At 40.2% G+C, this 16,114-nt stretch overlaps 1 protein-coding gene across 1 annotated transcript in view; it reads right to left on the minus strand.

The window, feature by feature from the left end:
• LOC118937843 (NLR family CARD domain-containing protein 3-like) overlaps nt 1–15,894 on the minus strand; it is a 303,083-nt gene extending 287,189 nt beyond the window's left edge. The window contains exons 1-4 of the mRNA XM_036939582.1: nt 15,679–15,894; nt 14,354–14,450; nt 11,652–11,768; nt 7,340–7,456 (exon numbers count right to left, since the gene is read on the minus strand). Coding sequence (XP_036795477.1) covers nt 7,340–7,456; nt 11,652–11,768; nt 14,354–14,433 — 314 coding nt within the window. The 5' untranslated portion in view covers nt 14,434–14,450; nt 15,679–15,894. The remainder of the gene's footprint in view (nt 1–7,339; nt 7,457–11,651; nt 11,769–14,353; nt 14,451–15,678) is intronic.
• Between the last annotated feature and the right edge of the window lie 220 nt (nt 15,895–16,114).

Consider the following 16,114-nt stretch of genomic DNA (forward strand, 5'->3'; position numbering starts at 1 on the left):
TCAGATTTAGATTGTATTGAGTATACAGTCCACACCATATCTATTTTGACAGTGAAGCTAACATTTTAAATGTGTCTCTATACTCCAGCATTTTGATTTGAGATCAAAGGTTTTCATGTAAGGTGACAGTATATAATGTCACCTTTTATTTGAAGATATTTTCATACATAACTGTTTTACGTTTTGAAATAAAAGCACTTTTCGTGTCTCGTCCCCCTATTTGAAGAAGTAGTAAGTATTCTGACCAATTTATAAAATAATTTAAATGTTGAAAAGATAATGATGAAATAATTGCACTCTGGAACCTTATAATTGTATATAATTGATTAGCATCATACAATTCTAATCTGATGATGTGTGTAGTTTTAGTCAGAATTAGGTTAAACAATGTATCTGTATAGTGGAAAAACACAGACTGTCTGAGCAAGGCGTAGCTCAGGATTTGTACTTGTATGGGAGGGGCTGAAGAAAGATACAGAGGACAGTTAGAACCCACCTGGCAGGAACTGAGAAAACTTATGAGGACAGGGAGGACTTTTCAAGGTTTCCCTAATCTTGGGGGGATGGAACTGTCGGCTGGGAAAGGATCCACAGTGGTTGGAACTATGGAGAAAGAGATAAAACTCACCCACTGTTTGTGTGGAAGTATGTGCGTAGGATACGTACTGTTTGTGTGTGAAGGTATGTGCATATGGAACCAGTATGAAATGGATGGTTTTGTACAACAGACTAGGACATCCTCATAAATAAACACTTTGATTTTTGTAAACTGGGACTCTTGTCTGCTTCATTCAACCAGAATCTTACAGACTCTGTGTTGCAGACTGAGTAGATTAATTGAAGTTTATGAACATCGATAACACATTTCTCATGACAATTTGGTCCTTTGAGCCGGATTCCAATACCTGCCCTGTCGTCCGAAGGTAACACGCCGAAAACCGTGCACGGGTGGGTCGTTGACCCGTAAATTAAACACCTATCCCCTGACATTGAGGTTCCATAACAGGCCGGTTTATATCTAAGGTCGATAGAGACAGTGACGGAATCCAACCGACATTGCTTTCCCAGCCTACGAGACAAGGTCAGTAAGTTTTTATTCACGAATTTGGGGGAATATTTTAAGACATCTTGGACTTGATATGCTAAACACCTAGAATGAATCAAGGATAAGAACTTAGGTATTCTAAACAGATTCACCGGGACTGTCTAATACTTTGTGTATTAATTAAGGAAGTGATTGAGGTGGAAACTGGGGATTCAAATCAAATCAAATCAAATCAAATCAAATTTTATTTGTCACATACACATGGTTAGCAGATGTTAATGCGAGTGTAGCGAAATGCTTGTGCTTCTAGTTCCGACAATGCAGTAATAACAAGTAATCTAACTAACAATTCCAAAACTACTGTCTTGCACACAGTGTAAGGGGATAAAGAATATGTACATAAGGATATATGAATGAGTGATGGTACAGTGATGGTACAGAGCAGCATAGGCAAGATACAGTAGATGGTATCGAGTACAGTATGTACAAATGAGATGAGTATGTAAACAAAGTGGCATAGTTTAAAGTGGCTAGTGATACATGTATTACATAAGGATACAGTCGATGATATAGAGTACAGTATATGACGTAAGCATATGAGATGAATAATGTAGTGTAAGTAACATTATATAAGGTAGCATTGTTTAAAGTGGCTAGTGATATATTTACATAATTTCCCATCAATTCCCATTATTAAAGTGGCTGGAGTTGAGTCAGTGTCAGTGTGTTGGCAGCAGCCACTCAATGTTAGTGGTGGCTGTTTAACAGTCTGATGGCCTTGAGATAGAAGCTGTTTATCAGTCTCTCGGTCCCAGCTCTGATGCACCTGTACTGACCTCGCCTTCTGGATGATAGCGGGGTGAACAGGCAGTGGCTCGGGTGGTGTATGTCCTTGATGATCTTTATGGCCTTCCTGTGACATCGGGTGGTGTAGGTGTCCTGGAGGGCAGGTAGTTTGCCCCCGGTGATGCGTTGTGCAGACCTCACTACCCTCTGGAGAGCCTTACGGTTGAGGGCGGTGCAGTTGCCATACCAGGCGGTGATACAGCCCGCCAGGATGCTCTCGATTGTGCATCTGTAGAAGTTTGTGAGTGCTTTTGGTGACAAGCCGAATTTCTTCAGCCTCCTGAGGTTGAAGAGGCGCTGCTGCGCCTTCTTCACGATGCTGTCTGTGTGAGTGGACCAATTCAGTTTGTCTGTGATGTGTATGCCGAGGAACTTAAAACTTGCTACCCTCTCCACTACTGTTCCAACCTATGGTTGTAATGGATTCAGTATACAGCCCAATCAGTAGTGAAAGAAGAATGTTATGCCTGCGCCACAGCAAAATCTCAGTTGAAAACCATCCCCTTTCCACTTGATGGAATTGAAAGTTGAAATGAAATGAAAGTTGGATTGGTCTTCATTATCTGTATGTGCCCATTACATCCAGACTTCCCCCTTTCACAGTTACAGGAGGAAATTATTATTGTATGGCTCGATATATCACACACAGATGGGACGTAGGGGAAGTAAGAACATGCCATAGGACAGAGAATGTTACAACGGACAAGAGGGACCTTGTACAGTTAGGCCTTCACCCTTACCCAACACAAAGACCTAGGGCCAGGTAGAAGAGAAAGAAGGAAAGAAGGAGTGCTCCATCAGGATCTTTTGACAATGGAGTTTACATTGATAGCATTGGAGTTCCAAGAGTGGTGCCCGAAACCTTGAATAAAGACTGTTGACATCTAGTGGAAGTCATAGAAATTGCAATCTGGGAGCCGGATTTACATATAGCCAATAGGTTTGCATTGGAAGAGCCTGGGACCTCAAAAACAAAACAAATTCGGTTCTTCAGATTTTTTTCTGCCATATCAATTATGTTATAGACAGTATTTTAACCTCTTGAAACTAGGGGGCACTATTTTCATTTTTGGAAAAATAACATTCCCAAAGTAAACAGGCTATTTTGTCAGGACAAGATGCTAGAATATGCCTATAATTGACAGCTTAGGATAGAAAGCACTCTGAAGTTTCCAAAACTGTAAAAATATTGTCTGTGAGTATAACAGAACTGATATTGCAGGCGAAAGCCTGAGAAAAATCCAATCAGTAAGGGACTCTTATTAGAAACCTCTGCGTTCCTATGTGTCCCCATTGAGCAGTGAAAGAGATATCAACCAGATTCCTTTTTCTATGGCTTCCCTAATGTGTCCAGTGTCACAAGACATAGTTTCAGGCTTTTATTTTGACAAATGAGTGTGAACGACAACATTGCATCAGTGGTCAGCTGGTGGCTCTCAGAGTGATTTGTGCGTAATAGACAAAGGCGGCCATTGTGCCTCTCGCTCCTACTGGGAAGCCAACTGTCCCGGTTGATATATTATCGAATAGATATTTGAAAAACACCTTGAGGGTTGATTCTAAAAAACGTTTGCCATGTTTCTGTCGATATTATGGATCTCATTTGGAATATTTATCAGCGTTGTCGCATTTCCGGTGGATTTCTCAACCAAACGTGAAGTACAAACAACAGAGGTATTTCATGAATATTAATATTTTCTAGTAATATTTTTTGTCCATTGCGTTATGCTAATTAGTGTCAGTTGATGACAATTCTCCCGGATCCGGGAGGGGTAGTTCTAAGATTAAAGTGTTTTCTACCCAGTGCTACCAATTAAATGCATATCCTAGCTTTTGGGCCTGAGTAACAGGCAGTTTACTTTGGGTATGTCACTGAAGCGGATATTCAGGAAACTAGACGCTATCCCTAAGAAGTTTTTACATTTTAGCTGCCATGTTCAGGGGATTAAATAAAATGTGTCATTCTGTACTGTTGCGTAATATGAAACATTCTATCTCAAATCCAAAATGCTGGAGCGTAGCACCAAATTTAAAACTGTAAGCTTCACTGTCCAAACACATATGGTGTGGACTATTTGTGCCTTGGTAAACACATGTGGATCTGGTGAACAGTTATCACTTGTTGACCAAGTACAGGAATACTGACCTCAGAGTCTCCAGTTTACATTGGGGATTCCCCAGTCCAGCAGAGAGCAGCTTCACTCCTGAATCCTTCAGGTCATTGTTACTCAGGTCCAGCTCTCTCAGGTTTGAGGAGTTTGACCTCAGAGCTGAGACCAGAGAAGCACAGCCTTCCTCTGTGACTCCACAGCCTGACAGCCTGACAAAGAGATCATCATGACTTCACAAACACACGGTTAATTTAACGAGTGGCAGATGCATTTGGTTTATTCTCTCAAACAACTTCAAGATTCATTTTTCATCTCCTAGAATTGTATGGTCATATTGTTATGACGCACTGACTCAGTAAGTTTTTCAATTATAAATATTTTAATCTAAACAGAATATTTCTTCCTGATTAGTTCTCAAATGTCATTTTATTTACTCACAGAACAACTCTGGAGGCTTTGACCACTGGCAGCAGCCTCAGAAGACCTTCCTCTGATCTGGAGAATTTCTTCATGTCAAACACATCCAGCTCCTTTTCTGAAGTCAGCAACACAAAGACCAGAGCTGACCACTGTGCAGGTAAGAGTTTGGCTTCTGAGAGACCTCCTGATCTCAGGTAGCTTTGGATCTCCTCCACTAGAGAATGGTCATTCAGTTCATTCAGACAGTGGAACAGATTGATGCTCCTCTCTGGAGAGGGATTCTCCTTGATCTTCTTCTTGATGTACTTGACTGTTTCTTCATGGCTCTGTGAGCTGCTTCTGGTCTTTGTCAGTAGACCTCGTAAGTGCTTCTGATTGGACTCCAGTGAGAGGCCCAGAAGGAAGCGGAGGAAAAGGTCAAGGTTTCCCGTTTCATTTTGTAAGGCTTTATCCACAGCACTCTTGTAGACAGTATCTTTAGGCTTCAGCGCAAAATAGATACTGGATGTTGATTGCGGTTTGGCCATTAGATTCTCATTGTTGTTGATGAAGGAGAGGAACACATATACAGCAGCCATAAACTCCTGAATGCTCAAATGCACGAAGCAGTACACCTTGTTCTGGTACAGCTCACATTCCTCTTTAAAGAGCTGTGTGCACAATCCTGAGTACACTGAGGCTTCATTGACATCAATGCCAGCCTCTTTCAGGTCTTCCTCATAGAAAATCAGATTGCCATTCAAAAGCTGTTGAAAAGCCAGTTTGCCCAGTGACAGAATGCTCTCTTTTTTACAGTTTGGATCTGTCTCTTCTTTCCCAACATACTTTTCATTATTTTGTTTGGCGTGAAACTCTACAAGGTGTGTGTACATCTCTGTCAGAGTCTTGGGCATCTCTTCTCTCTTATGTTTCAGCATGTGTTCAAGGACTATTGCAGAAATCCAACAGAAGACTGGAATGTAGCACATGATGTGGAGGTTCCTTGATGTCTTTATGTGTGAGATGATTCTGATTGCCAGGTCCTCATCACTGAATCTCTTCCTGAAGTACTCCTCCTTCTGTGGGTCATTGAACCCTCGTACCTCTGTCACCTGGTCAACACACCCTGAAGGGATCTTATTGGCTGCTGCAGGTCGGGTAGTTATCCAGATGAGAGCAGAAGGAAGCAGATTTCCCTTTATGAGATTTGTCAGTAGAACATCCACTGAGGTTGACTCTGTGACGTCACAACAGATCTTGTTCTTCTGGAAGTCTAGGGGCAGTCGGCACTCATCCAGACCATCAAAGATGAACAGAACTTTGTACTTGTCATAGTTGGAGATTCTTGATTGTTTGCTTTCCATTGAGAAGTGATTAAGAAGTTCAATGAAAGTGTGTTTGTCTCCTTTCATCAAATTCAGCTCCCGAAAAGGGAATGCAAATACAAATTGGACATCCTGATTTGCTTTTCCTTCAGCCCAGTCCAGAATGAACTTCTGCACAGAGACTGTTTTTCCAATGCCAGCGACTCCCTTTGTCAGCACAGTTCTGAAATGTTGGTCTTGTCCAGTTAAGGGTTTGAAGATGTCGTTACATTTGATTGCAGTCTCTGGTCTTGCTTGTTTCCTGGTTGTTGTCTCAATCTGTCTCAGCTCATGTTCATTATTGACCTCTCCTGTTCCACCCTCTTTGATGTAGAGCTCTGTGTAGATGTTATTGAGAAGTGTTGGGTTTCCTTGTTTAGCGATCCCCTCAAATACACATTGAAACTTCTTCTTTAGATTAGATTTGAGTTCACGTTGGCAAATCACAGCAAGCTCATCTGAATGAAGAAATAACACAGAGGATATTAATATTACGTCTGTTTTAATGCCTACAGTATTATAGGACTGTTATAAAGTTTTACATTATAATAATTTATTATCTGACTGTATAAATGTGTAAATGTTTTCATAATGCATTACAGACTGGTGTGACTGATTACATTATTATTGGTATTATTGATGGTATTATTAATGTTGTCTCTCTCTCTAAATTAATCACCACAACACATCCCTGCTGCTACTTGATGAGGTCACTAGGTGTTGTGTTAAGGCTGCTACAATATCATTGAGTTACACAGCTACTTTAGCTGTACTTTAGCTACATCTTTTAAATATTATAAAACATCATTCAACATGAGGCAGACAGCTCTTACATTTCTCCAGTGTGTCAGCATGCTCCTTCTGGTTCATTTTCCTCAGGATGTGCAGTGTGATCTTCAGAGCCCCCTCTCTGGCACTGATCTCCTGCTTCTCATCTTCAATGTCCACCACTTCCTTATCCTGCTTCTGACTCTCAAGGCCTTCTGGGGGTTCAGGACTAAGAATCCTCTTAAACAACTTCAGCTCGTTCTTCACAAATGTAATAATATTCTCTTCAAGCAACTGAAATAAATTAAGTTAAGTTAAGTTTAGCAAGAGAATAAATGCTTTCTCATTAACACATTAATGAATGATTGACAGATCAACTTTACTTGAGGTAAACAAAAACAAATGTACATAACAGGACCACATACACTGAATATGGAGTCCAGGTCTGTTTGATGACTCTGGGAAGACTGACCACTGAGAATCTCTGACTCTGATCTCTCCTGTTGGTTTCTGTGGACAAAACATGAGACATCTCCTCATCCAGTGAGTGCACACACACACACACACACACACACACACACACACACACACACACACACACACACACACACACACACACACACACACACACACACAGGGAGGGAATGTTGTGTTTGTTTAATATTGTTTTAGGACTATGAAAATGGACAAAATGATCAGCCTATGGATTATGAAGACAACAACAATAAATGGGAAAATGGGAGAGGAGAAATGACTATAGACAGTGTTGTTTAACTCACTGACCATGACCCATGAGTTCTTCTTACCTTTGTTCAGTAGAAAAGTCTCCCTCTCTAAACACTATAGGTTTACCCATAGACTGGTTACTCTTCATGGACACACAGCTGGGTACAGGGGAGGCTGGTCTCTCCTGCTTGATTGGACTTCAACACAACAGAGACAAACATTACATCTCTCATCTACTCTGAGCTCAGAAGGGGAAACATAAGAAGAGTTTCATTCCAAAAATCCTTTACATCCATTTTCAGAAATCTTTGCAAATTTGTTTTTTTGTTTCTAGAAATGATCAAATTAATGATTGTGTTTTCTCACTATCTAATCATGGCATGCTCAATAACAGACATGTATTTGATTATAATCTATCACATGGTTTAATTTCAGAGAGACAAATAATCATGTTTTTTTGTTGCTAAATGCTACATATCTGTCTGACTCTCAGAGAAATCAGTAGTACTGCTAGGTTTTACACAGTAATAATATATATCTGCCTCACTCTCAGAGAAATCAGTAGTACTGCTAGGTTTTACACAGTAATAATAGATATCTGTCTCACTCTCAGAGAAATCAGTAGTACTGCTAGGTTTTACACAGTAATAATATATATCTGCCCCACTCTCAGAGAAATCAGTAGTACAGCTAGGTTTAGTACAGTAATAATATATATCTGCCTCACTCTCAGAGAAATCAGTAGTACTGCTAAGTTTTATACAGTAATAATATATATCTGCCTCACTCTCAGAGAAATCAGTAGTACTACTAGGTTTTACACAGTAAAAATATATATTTCCCTCAGTCTCAGAGAAATCAGTAGTTCTGCTAGGTTTTATACAGGCAAATATTTTCCTCAGACCACTAGGACAGCTGAGTAATCTAACACCTGCCTCAGACCACTAGAACAGCTGAGTAATCTAACATCTGCCTCAGACCACTAGAACAGCTGAGTAATCTAACACCTGTCTCAAACCACTAGATCATCTGAGTAATCTACCACCTGCCTCAGATTACTCAGCTGTTCTAGTGGTCTGAGGCAGGTGTTAGATTACTCACCTGTTCTAGTGGTCTAACACCTGCCTCAGACCACTAGAACAGCTGAGTAATCTACCACCTGCCTCAGACCACTAGAACAGCTGAGTAATTTGCTACCTAACTGGGAGTCTCCTGAGTGAAAACATCTGAAGTTCTTCAAAGGTAAATGATTTCAATTGATTGCTTTTCTTATTTTCGTGAAAATGTTGCCTGCTGCCAGCAGAGTCTAGCATAGCATTATGCCATGATAAACTTACACAAATGCTTGTCTAGCGTTGGCTGTAAAGCATATATTGAAAATCTGAGATGACAGTTTGATTAACAAAAGGCTAAGCTGTGTCTTCATTTGTGATTTTCATGAATAGGAACATTTTCTAGGGGTATTTATGTCCGCTGCGTTATGCTAAATCGTTTGAGGCTTTGATTACGCTCCCGGATCCGGGTTTGAGAGTAACAAGAAGTTAAACAGGATATTTTATCAGGACAAGATGCTAGAATATGCATATAATTGACACCGTTCGATAGAAAACACTCTAACTTTTCCAAAACTGTAAAGATATTGTCTGTGAGTATAACTTAACTGATGCTGCAAGCGAAAGCCTGAGAAAAATCCAATCTGGAAGTGCCCCAGGTTTTCGCTGCGTTCCAATGACTCCCTATTCGGCTGTGAATGTACCATCAACGAGCTTACGCTTGCTACGTATTCCCCAAGGTGTCTAAGGCATTGTGACGTAGTTTTACGCATTTCTGTTGAAGAATAGCCGTATGGGGGCACATTTGGTAAGTGGTCACATGGTGGCTCCGAGAGAGATTCTCGCGTAAAATACAGAGGTAGCCATTACTCCAATCGGTCCTGGAGAAAAAGGAATTGTCCCGACGGATATATTATCGAATAGATATTAGAAAAACACCTTGAGGATTGATTCTAAACAACGTATGCCATGTTTCTGTCGATATTATGGAGCTAATTTGGAAATAATTCCGGCGTTGTGGTGACCGCAATTTCCGGGCGATTTCTCAGCCAAACGTGAAGAACAAACGGAGCTGTTTCGCCTACAAAAATAATATTTTGGAAAAAAATGAACTTTGGCTATCTACCTGGGAGGCTCGTGAGTGAAAACATCCGAAGTTCATCAAAGGAAAACAATTTAATTTGATTGCTTTTCTGATTTCCGTGACAAGGTTGCCTGCTGCTAGCAAGGCATAATGCTATGCTAGGCTATTATAAACTTACACAAATGATTGTCTAGCTTTGGCTGTAAAGCATATTTTGAAAATCTGCGATGACAGGGTGATTAGCAAAAGGCTAAGCTGTGTCTCAATATATTTCATTTGCAATTTTCATGAATAGGAATATTTTCTAGGGATATTTATGTCCGCTGCGTTATGCTAATTAGTTTCAGGCGATGATTACGCTCCCGCATGCGGGTTTGGGAGTCGCTAGAGGTTAAGTGAAACCTTACACAGAAATACAATTCTCTCACATTACATCATTAGCATCCCATCCCATAATTTCACAAATAGTTTAATCTTTCCTCATTTATCCTGTACAACAATTAGATGTAAGCCTCATATCTGAGGCTATTGTATAAACTGCGTTATGGTAATGTGGCAGTATTGTCTCCCATGAGTTTCACAAAATTTTACCATACGCACTAGTTCGTAGCTGGATTCTTCACCGATCTTTTATGCCTTCTCCAGAACATAAATGTTGTTCAGACCTCAAGTGCTGTGAGGGGGAAGAAATTCCTTTGTTCTCTCTATGAAACTCACTCTCTCTATACTGTGGCCATGAGGAGATAATCTCCTCCAGGAACGCATATGAAGCAGACCAGGCCAGGTTTTGGGGTTAAAATATCTTCTGGGATATGAAGCAGACCAGGCCAGGTTTTGGGGTTAAAATATCTTCTGGGATATGACGCAGACCAGGCCAGGTTTTGGGGTTAAAATATCTTCTTGGAACGCATATGAAGCAGACCAGGCCAGGCCAGGGTTTGGGGTTTAATTATATTCTGGGATATGAAGCAGACCAGGCCAGGTTTTGGTGTTTAAATATCTTCTGGGAACGCATATGAAGCAGACCAGGCCAGGGTTTGGGGTTTAAATATCTTCTGGGAACTCATATGAAGCAGACCAGGCCAGGGTTTGGGGTTTAAATATCTTCTGGGAACTCATATGACGCAGACCAGGCCGGGGTTTGGGGTTTAAATATCTTCTGGGATATGAAGCAGACCAGGCCGGGGTTTGGGGTTTAAATATCTTCTGGGATATGAAGCAGACCAGGCCGGGGTTAGGGGTTTAAATATCTTCTGGGATATGAAGCAGACCAGGCCGGGGTTTGGGGTTTAAATATCTTCTGGGATATGAAGCAGACCAGGCCAGGGTTTGGGGTTTAAATATCTTCTGGGATATGACGCAGACCAGACAATAAAATAACAATAATGAGACTGTAAGGAGAACCAGTACTGAGTCAATGTGCAGGGGTACCAGGTAGTTGAGGTAATAATGAGGCTATAGGGAGTACCAGTACTGAGTCAATGTGCAGGGTACCAGGTAGTTGAGGTAATAATGAGACTATAAGGAGTACCAGTACTGAGTCAATGAGCATGGGTACCAGGTAGTTGAGGTAATAATGAGACTATAAGGAGTACCAGTACTGAGTCAATGTGCAGGGTACCAGGTAGTTGAGGTAATAATGAGACTATAAGGAGTACCAGTACTGAGTCAATGTGCAGGGTACCAGGTAGTTGAGATAATAATGAGACTATAAGGAGTACCAGTACTGAGTCAATGTGCAGGGTACCAGGTAGTTGAGGTAATAATGAGACTATAAGGAGTACCAGTAGTACTGAGTCAATGTGCAGGGTACCAGGTAGTTGAGGTAATAATGAGACTATAAGGAGTACCAGTACTGAGTTAATGTGCAGGGTACCAGGTAGTTAAGTTAATATGTACAGTACATTTAGGTAGGTGTAAAAGTGAATAGAGACTACATCTCCTCATCCAGGGAGTGACACTCTTTCACACACACACACACACACACACACACACACACACACACACACACACACACACACACACACACACACACACACACACACACACACACACACACACACACACACACACACACACACACACAGGGAGGGAATGTTGTGTTTGTTTAATATTGTTTTAGGACTATGAAAATGGACAAAAGGATGAGCCTATGGATTCTGAAAACAACAACAATAAATGGGAAAATGGGAGAGGAGAAATTACTAGAGACAGTGTTGTTTAACTCACTGACCAGGACCCATGAGTTCTTCTTACCTTTGTTCAGTAGAAAAGTCTCCCTCTCTAAACCGTATAGGATATTCCATAGACCGGTCACTCTTCATGGACACACAGCTGGGTACAGGGGAGGCTGGTCTCTCCTGCTGGATTGGTCTTCAACACAACAGAGACAAACATTACATCTCTCAACTACACTCAAGTCAGATGGGGAAACATAAGAGGAGCTCCATTCTTAAATGCTATAGATCCATTTTCTGAAACGTTTGTAAATATGCTTTAATTGTTTGAAGAAATTATGAAATAGATTATTGCGTTTTTTTCACTCTCTAATCAAGGCATAGGGTTGTTCAATAACAGACCTGTATTTGTTCAAAATCTATTACTTGATGATTTCATTTCAGAGGGACAAATAATAATGTTTTTGTTCCGCAAATTGCGATATAGCTGCCTCACTCTTAAACCGGCTGAATTTTGTCTAATGTAGCAACATTTGAAAAGGTGTTTTTTACATTGGATAAAAGTAGAGACTAGGGTGGAAAATAGTATATCAGTGCTTGAAAATGGGACACTACAGTTGAGGAACAACGGGGAAGTAATTCTGCTTTGAACGTTGATAAACTTGTAACCTCACTTTTGAGAAAATGGACTTTGAATATTTTGGTACCTACTGGAGAGCTCTTCTTTGTCTACATGGCTGTTACTTAGGCAGATTATGTCACCCATCTAAATAAATAGTTGTTTATATATATATATATATATATATATATATATATATATATATATATATATATATATACAGTGGGGCAAAAAAAGTATTTAGTCAGCCACCAATTGTGCAAGTTCTCCCACCTAAAAAGATCAGAGAGGCCTGTAATTTTCATCATAGGTACACTTCAACTATGACAGAAAAAATGAGAAAAAAAATACAGAAAATCACATTGTATTCAGATTATTGCATGGGTTTCTTTTACCATAAAACATTTTTTTTAAAATCTGACACAGCGGTTGCATTAAGGAGAGCTATATCTATAATTCCATGTGTCTAACTTGTATTATCAACTACATTTATGATGAGTATTTCTGTTTAATGATGTGGCTAAGCAAAATCACTGGATGTTTTTGGAACTAGTGAATGTAACGCGCCAATGTAAAGTCCTATTTTGATCAATATGAACTTTATCAAACAAAACATGCATGTATTGTGTAACATGAAGTCCTATGAGTGTCATCTGATGAAGATGATCAAAGGTTAGTGATTCATTTTATCTCTATTTGTGGTTTTTGTGACTGTCTGGAAAATCTTTTGCTGGAAAAATTGCTGTGTTTTTCTGTGGCTATGTGGTGACCTAACATAATCGTTGTGAGCCGGCTCTTGTAGGTGAACATTGTGTATAACTTTTAGTGAGTCCATATATTAAGGAAGTGATAGAAGCCTTTTTGGTTCAATAAGGAACCTTCTTTTCTAAGAGTGTATAATAACAAACACGATTTTCTTTTGACTATTTAATTTTCTACATCGTGTTATTTCAAGTTCTCCCTTTGGAGCGCAACATCACGTTGTTAAAAAATACTCCTAAACTGTGCGTGGCTATAAATTGGGCGTGGCTATAAATTGGGCAATTGAAGGCATCTAGGGCGTAATATGTGTTTGATGAAAATTGACATTGTTGCAACGTTGTAGGCAACATTATTGGCAAGGGACTTGATGCCTACTATGCCAAAGATATTTAGAGTTGTTAAACGGGTGTGAAGAGTGTGTTGATATAACGGTAATATTGTAAAAATTCTGCTTGAAACAATCATCACAATTGAAAAAAAATGAATTCCATTATATTAGGCAAGAATTAAGAGTAGGCAAAGTGGTCGTGTTGTGAAAATTCTATAAAATCTCTTACATTGGAAAGTGGGTGCCGTGGAACCCCTACAGTACCTCCTCAGACCCCAGATTGAGAACCGGATTGAGTACCCCAGCAGTACCTCCGCAGACCTCGGATTGAGAACCCCGGCAGTACCTCCACAGACCCGGATTGAGAACCCCAGCAGTACCTCCACAGACCCCGGATTGAGAACCCCAGCAGTACCTCCTCAGACCCCGGATTGAGAACCCCAGCAGTACCTCCTCAGACCCCGGATTGAGAACCCCAGCAGTACCTCCACAGACCCCGGATTGAGAACCACAGCAGTACCTCCACAGACCCCGGATTGAGAACCCCAGCAGTACCTCCACAGACCCGGATTGAGAACCACAGCAGTACCTCCACAGACCCCGGATTGAGAACCCCCGCAGTACCTCCTCAGACCCCGGATTGAGAACCCCTGCAGTACCTCCACAGACCCCGGATTGAGAACCCCAGCAGTACCTCCTCAGACCCCGGATTGAGAACCCCAGCAGTACCTCCTCAGACCCCGGATTGAGAACCCCAGCAGTACCTCCCCAGACCCCGGATTGAGAACCCCAGCAGTACCTCCTCAGACCCCTGGATTGAGAACCCCAGCAGTACCTCCTCAGACCCCGGATTGAGAACCGGATTGAGAACCCCAGCAGTACCTCCACAGACCCCGGATTGAGAACCCCAGCAGTACCTCCCCAGATCCCGGATTGAGAACCCCAGCAGTACCTCCTCAGACCCCAGTAATATTGAAGGTACCCATAAGCAACCATTTCAGACTAAAAAACAGAGGTGCGTTTTTTTTGGAAGTAAACTCTTAATAATTCTTCACCACAATTGTCATCTCACCTCTTAGCTTTGGTGTCATGTTCCTCGGGGAGTCTTATTTTAGAGGGAGGGTCCCCCTCTCTCTCCCCAGAGAGACTCATTTTAGAGCAACTGACACCTAAACAGAGTTCAAGCATGTTGGTTGTGGTTAACACAATAATTCTTGAATATCAATTGTTATCATTTATTCGTTATCTCTTATGAAACATTTACTAACAGACATATCTAAACAGTCATTTGATTAATGCATCACATGAACAATCAATAATAAATAATAAACATAATAAACATCCATAATAATAATAATATACTACTGTTTGTTAGTTATAGACAGTACGGCAACACAAGGCCATGTCTCACAATTATTTTCATTAAGTAATAGTAGGCTATTTCTTGTCTTTCAATCTGTTCTTTTCTAAACGTATCTGAGAATATAGACAGAAGGGGTAAAACGGACATGATTGATCTGAGGGGGAAATCATTGATCCATTCAGAAAGGTTTTATGCATCAAGTAAGAGATGTTATATTATGTAAAGTAGACTAGGTTATAATGTATAGTAGTGGGTTGTTAGTGATATGTAGATGTTATATTATGTAAAGTAGACTAGATTACAATGTATAGTAGTGGGTTGTTAGTGATATGTAGATAGCCTATAACCTACATATAATAGATGACCAGTCTAAACCTGTTCAGATCAGTTCACAGAGACCATCAGGTTTGTCAGCATGATAAGTGATCATAACTCAACCTAAACTGACTATTGAATGTCTGACGTCGACCTAACGTTATAATAGTTTGTAGGTAACCTAGACCTAACCTTATAATAGTTTGCAGGTAGCCTAGACCTAACCTTATAATAGTTTGTAGGTAGCCTAGACCTAACCTTATAATAGTTTGTAGGTAGCCTAGACCTAACCTTATAATAGTTTGTAGGTAGCCTAGACCTAACCTTATAATAGTTTGTAGGTAGCCTAGACCTACAGTACGAGAGTCTGCCCATCTTTCCTACATTCCAACACATTTATTTAATGTTACAGAGAAATATGTGTTACAGTTTCAACAGCCATTTTATAACTGCGTGGGCTACAAACATACTTCTAATTTCATATGAGGAAATCACTTTTTTTTTTTTTTTTTTTTTTTTTTTTACCTTTATTTAACTAGGCAAGTCAGTTAAGAACAAATTCTTATTTCCAATGACGACCTAGGAACAGTGGGTTAACTGCCTGTTCAGGGGCAGAACGACAGATTTGTACCTTGTCAGCTCGGGGATTCAAACTTGCAACCTTTCGGTTACTAGTCCAACACTCTAACCACTAGGCTCCCCTGCCACACATAACTTACAGTCACTGGTGCAGCCGCCTGTTTCCTTGCAGATGAAGTAGCTTTCAAAGACAACTCATTCAACCAGCCTAAACAACAGTACATAAAATATGTAAAATGGTCAAAAGTGAATCCTCATAGAGTCATATACATTAGAGAGAGTTATATATATCCTGATAGAGTCATATACATTAGAGAGGTATATATATCCTGATAGAGTCATATACATTAGAGAGAGGTATATATATCCTGATAGTCATATACATTAGAGAGGTATATATATCCTGATAGAGTCATATACATTAGAGAGGTATATATATCATGATAGAGCCATATACATTAGAGAGGTATATATATCCTGATAGAGTCATATACATTAGAGAGAGGTATATATATCCTGATATGGTCATATACATTAGAGAGAGGTATATATATCCTGATAGAGCCATATACATTA

This window comes from Oncorhynchus mykiss, chromosome 12, assembly GCF_013265735.2.
Source record: "Oncorhynchus mykiss isolate Arlee chromosome 12, USDA_OmykA_1.1, whole genome shotgun sequence".
NCBI classification, from domain to species: domain Eukaryota; kingdom Metazoa; phylum Chordata; class Actinopteri; order Salmoniformes; family Salmonidae; genus Oncorhynchus; species Oncorhynchus mykiss.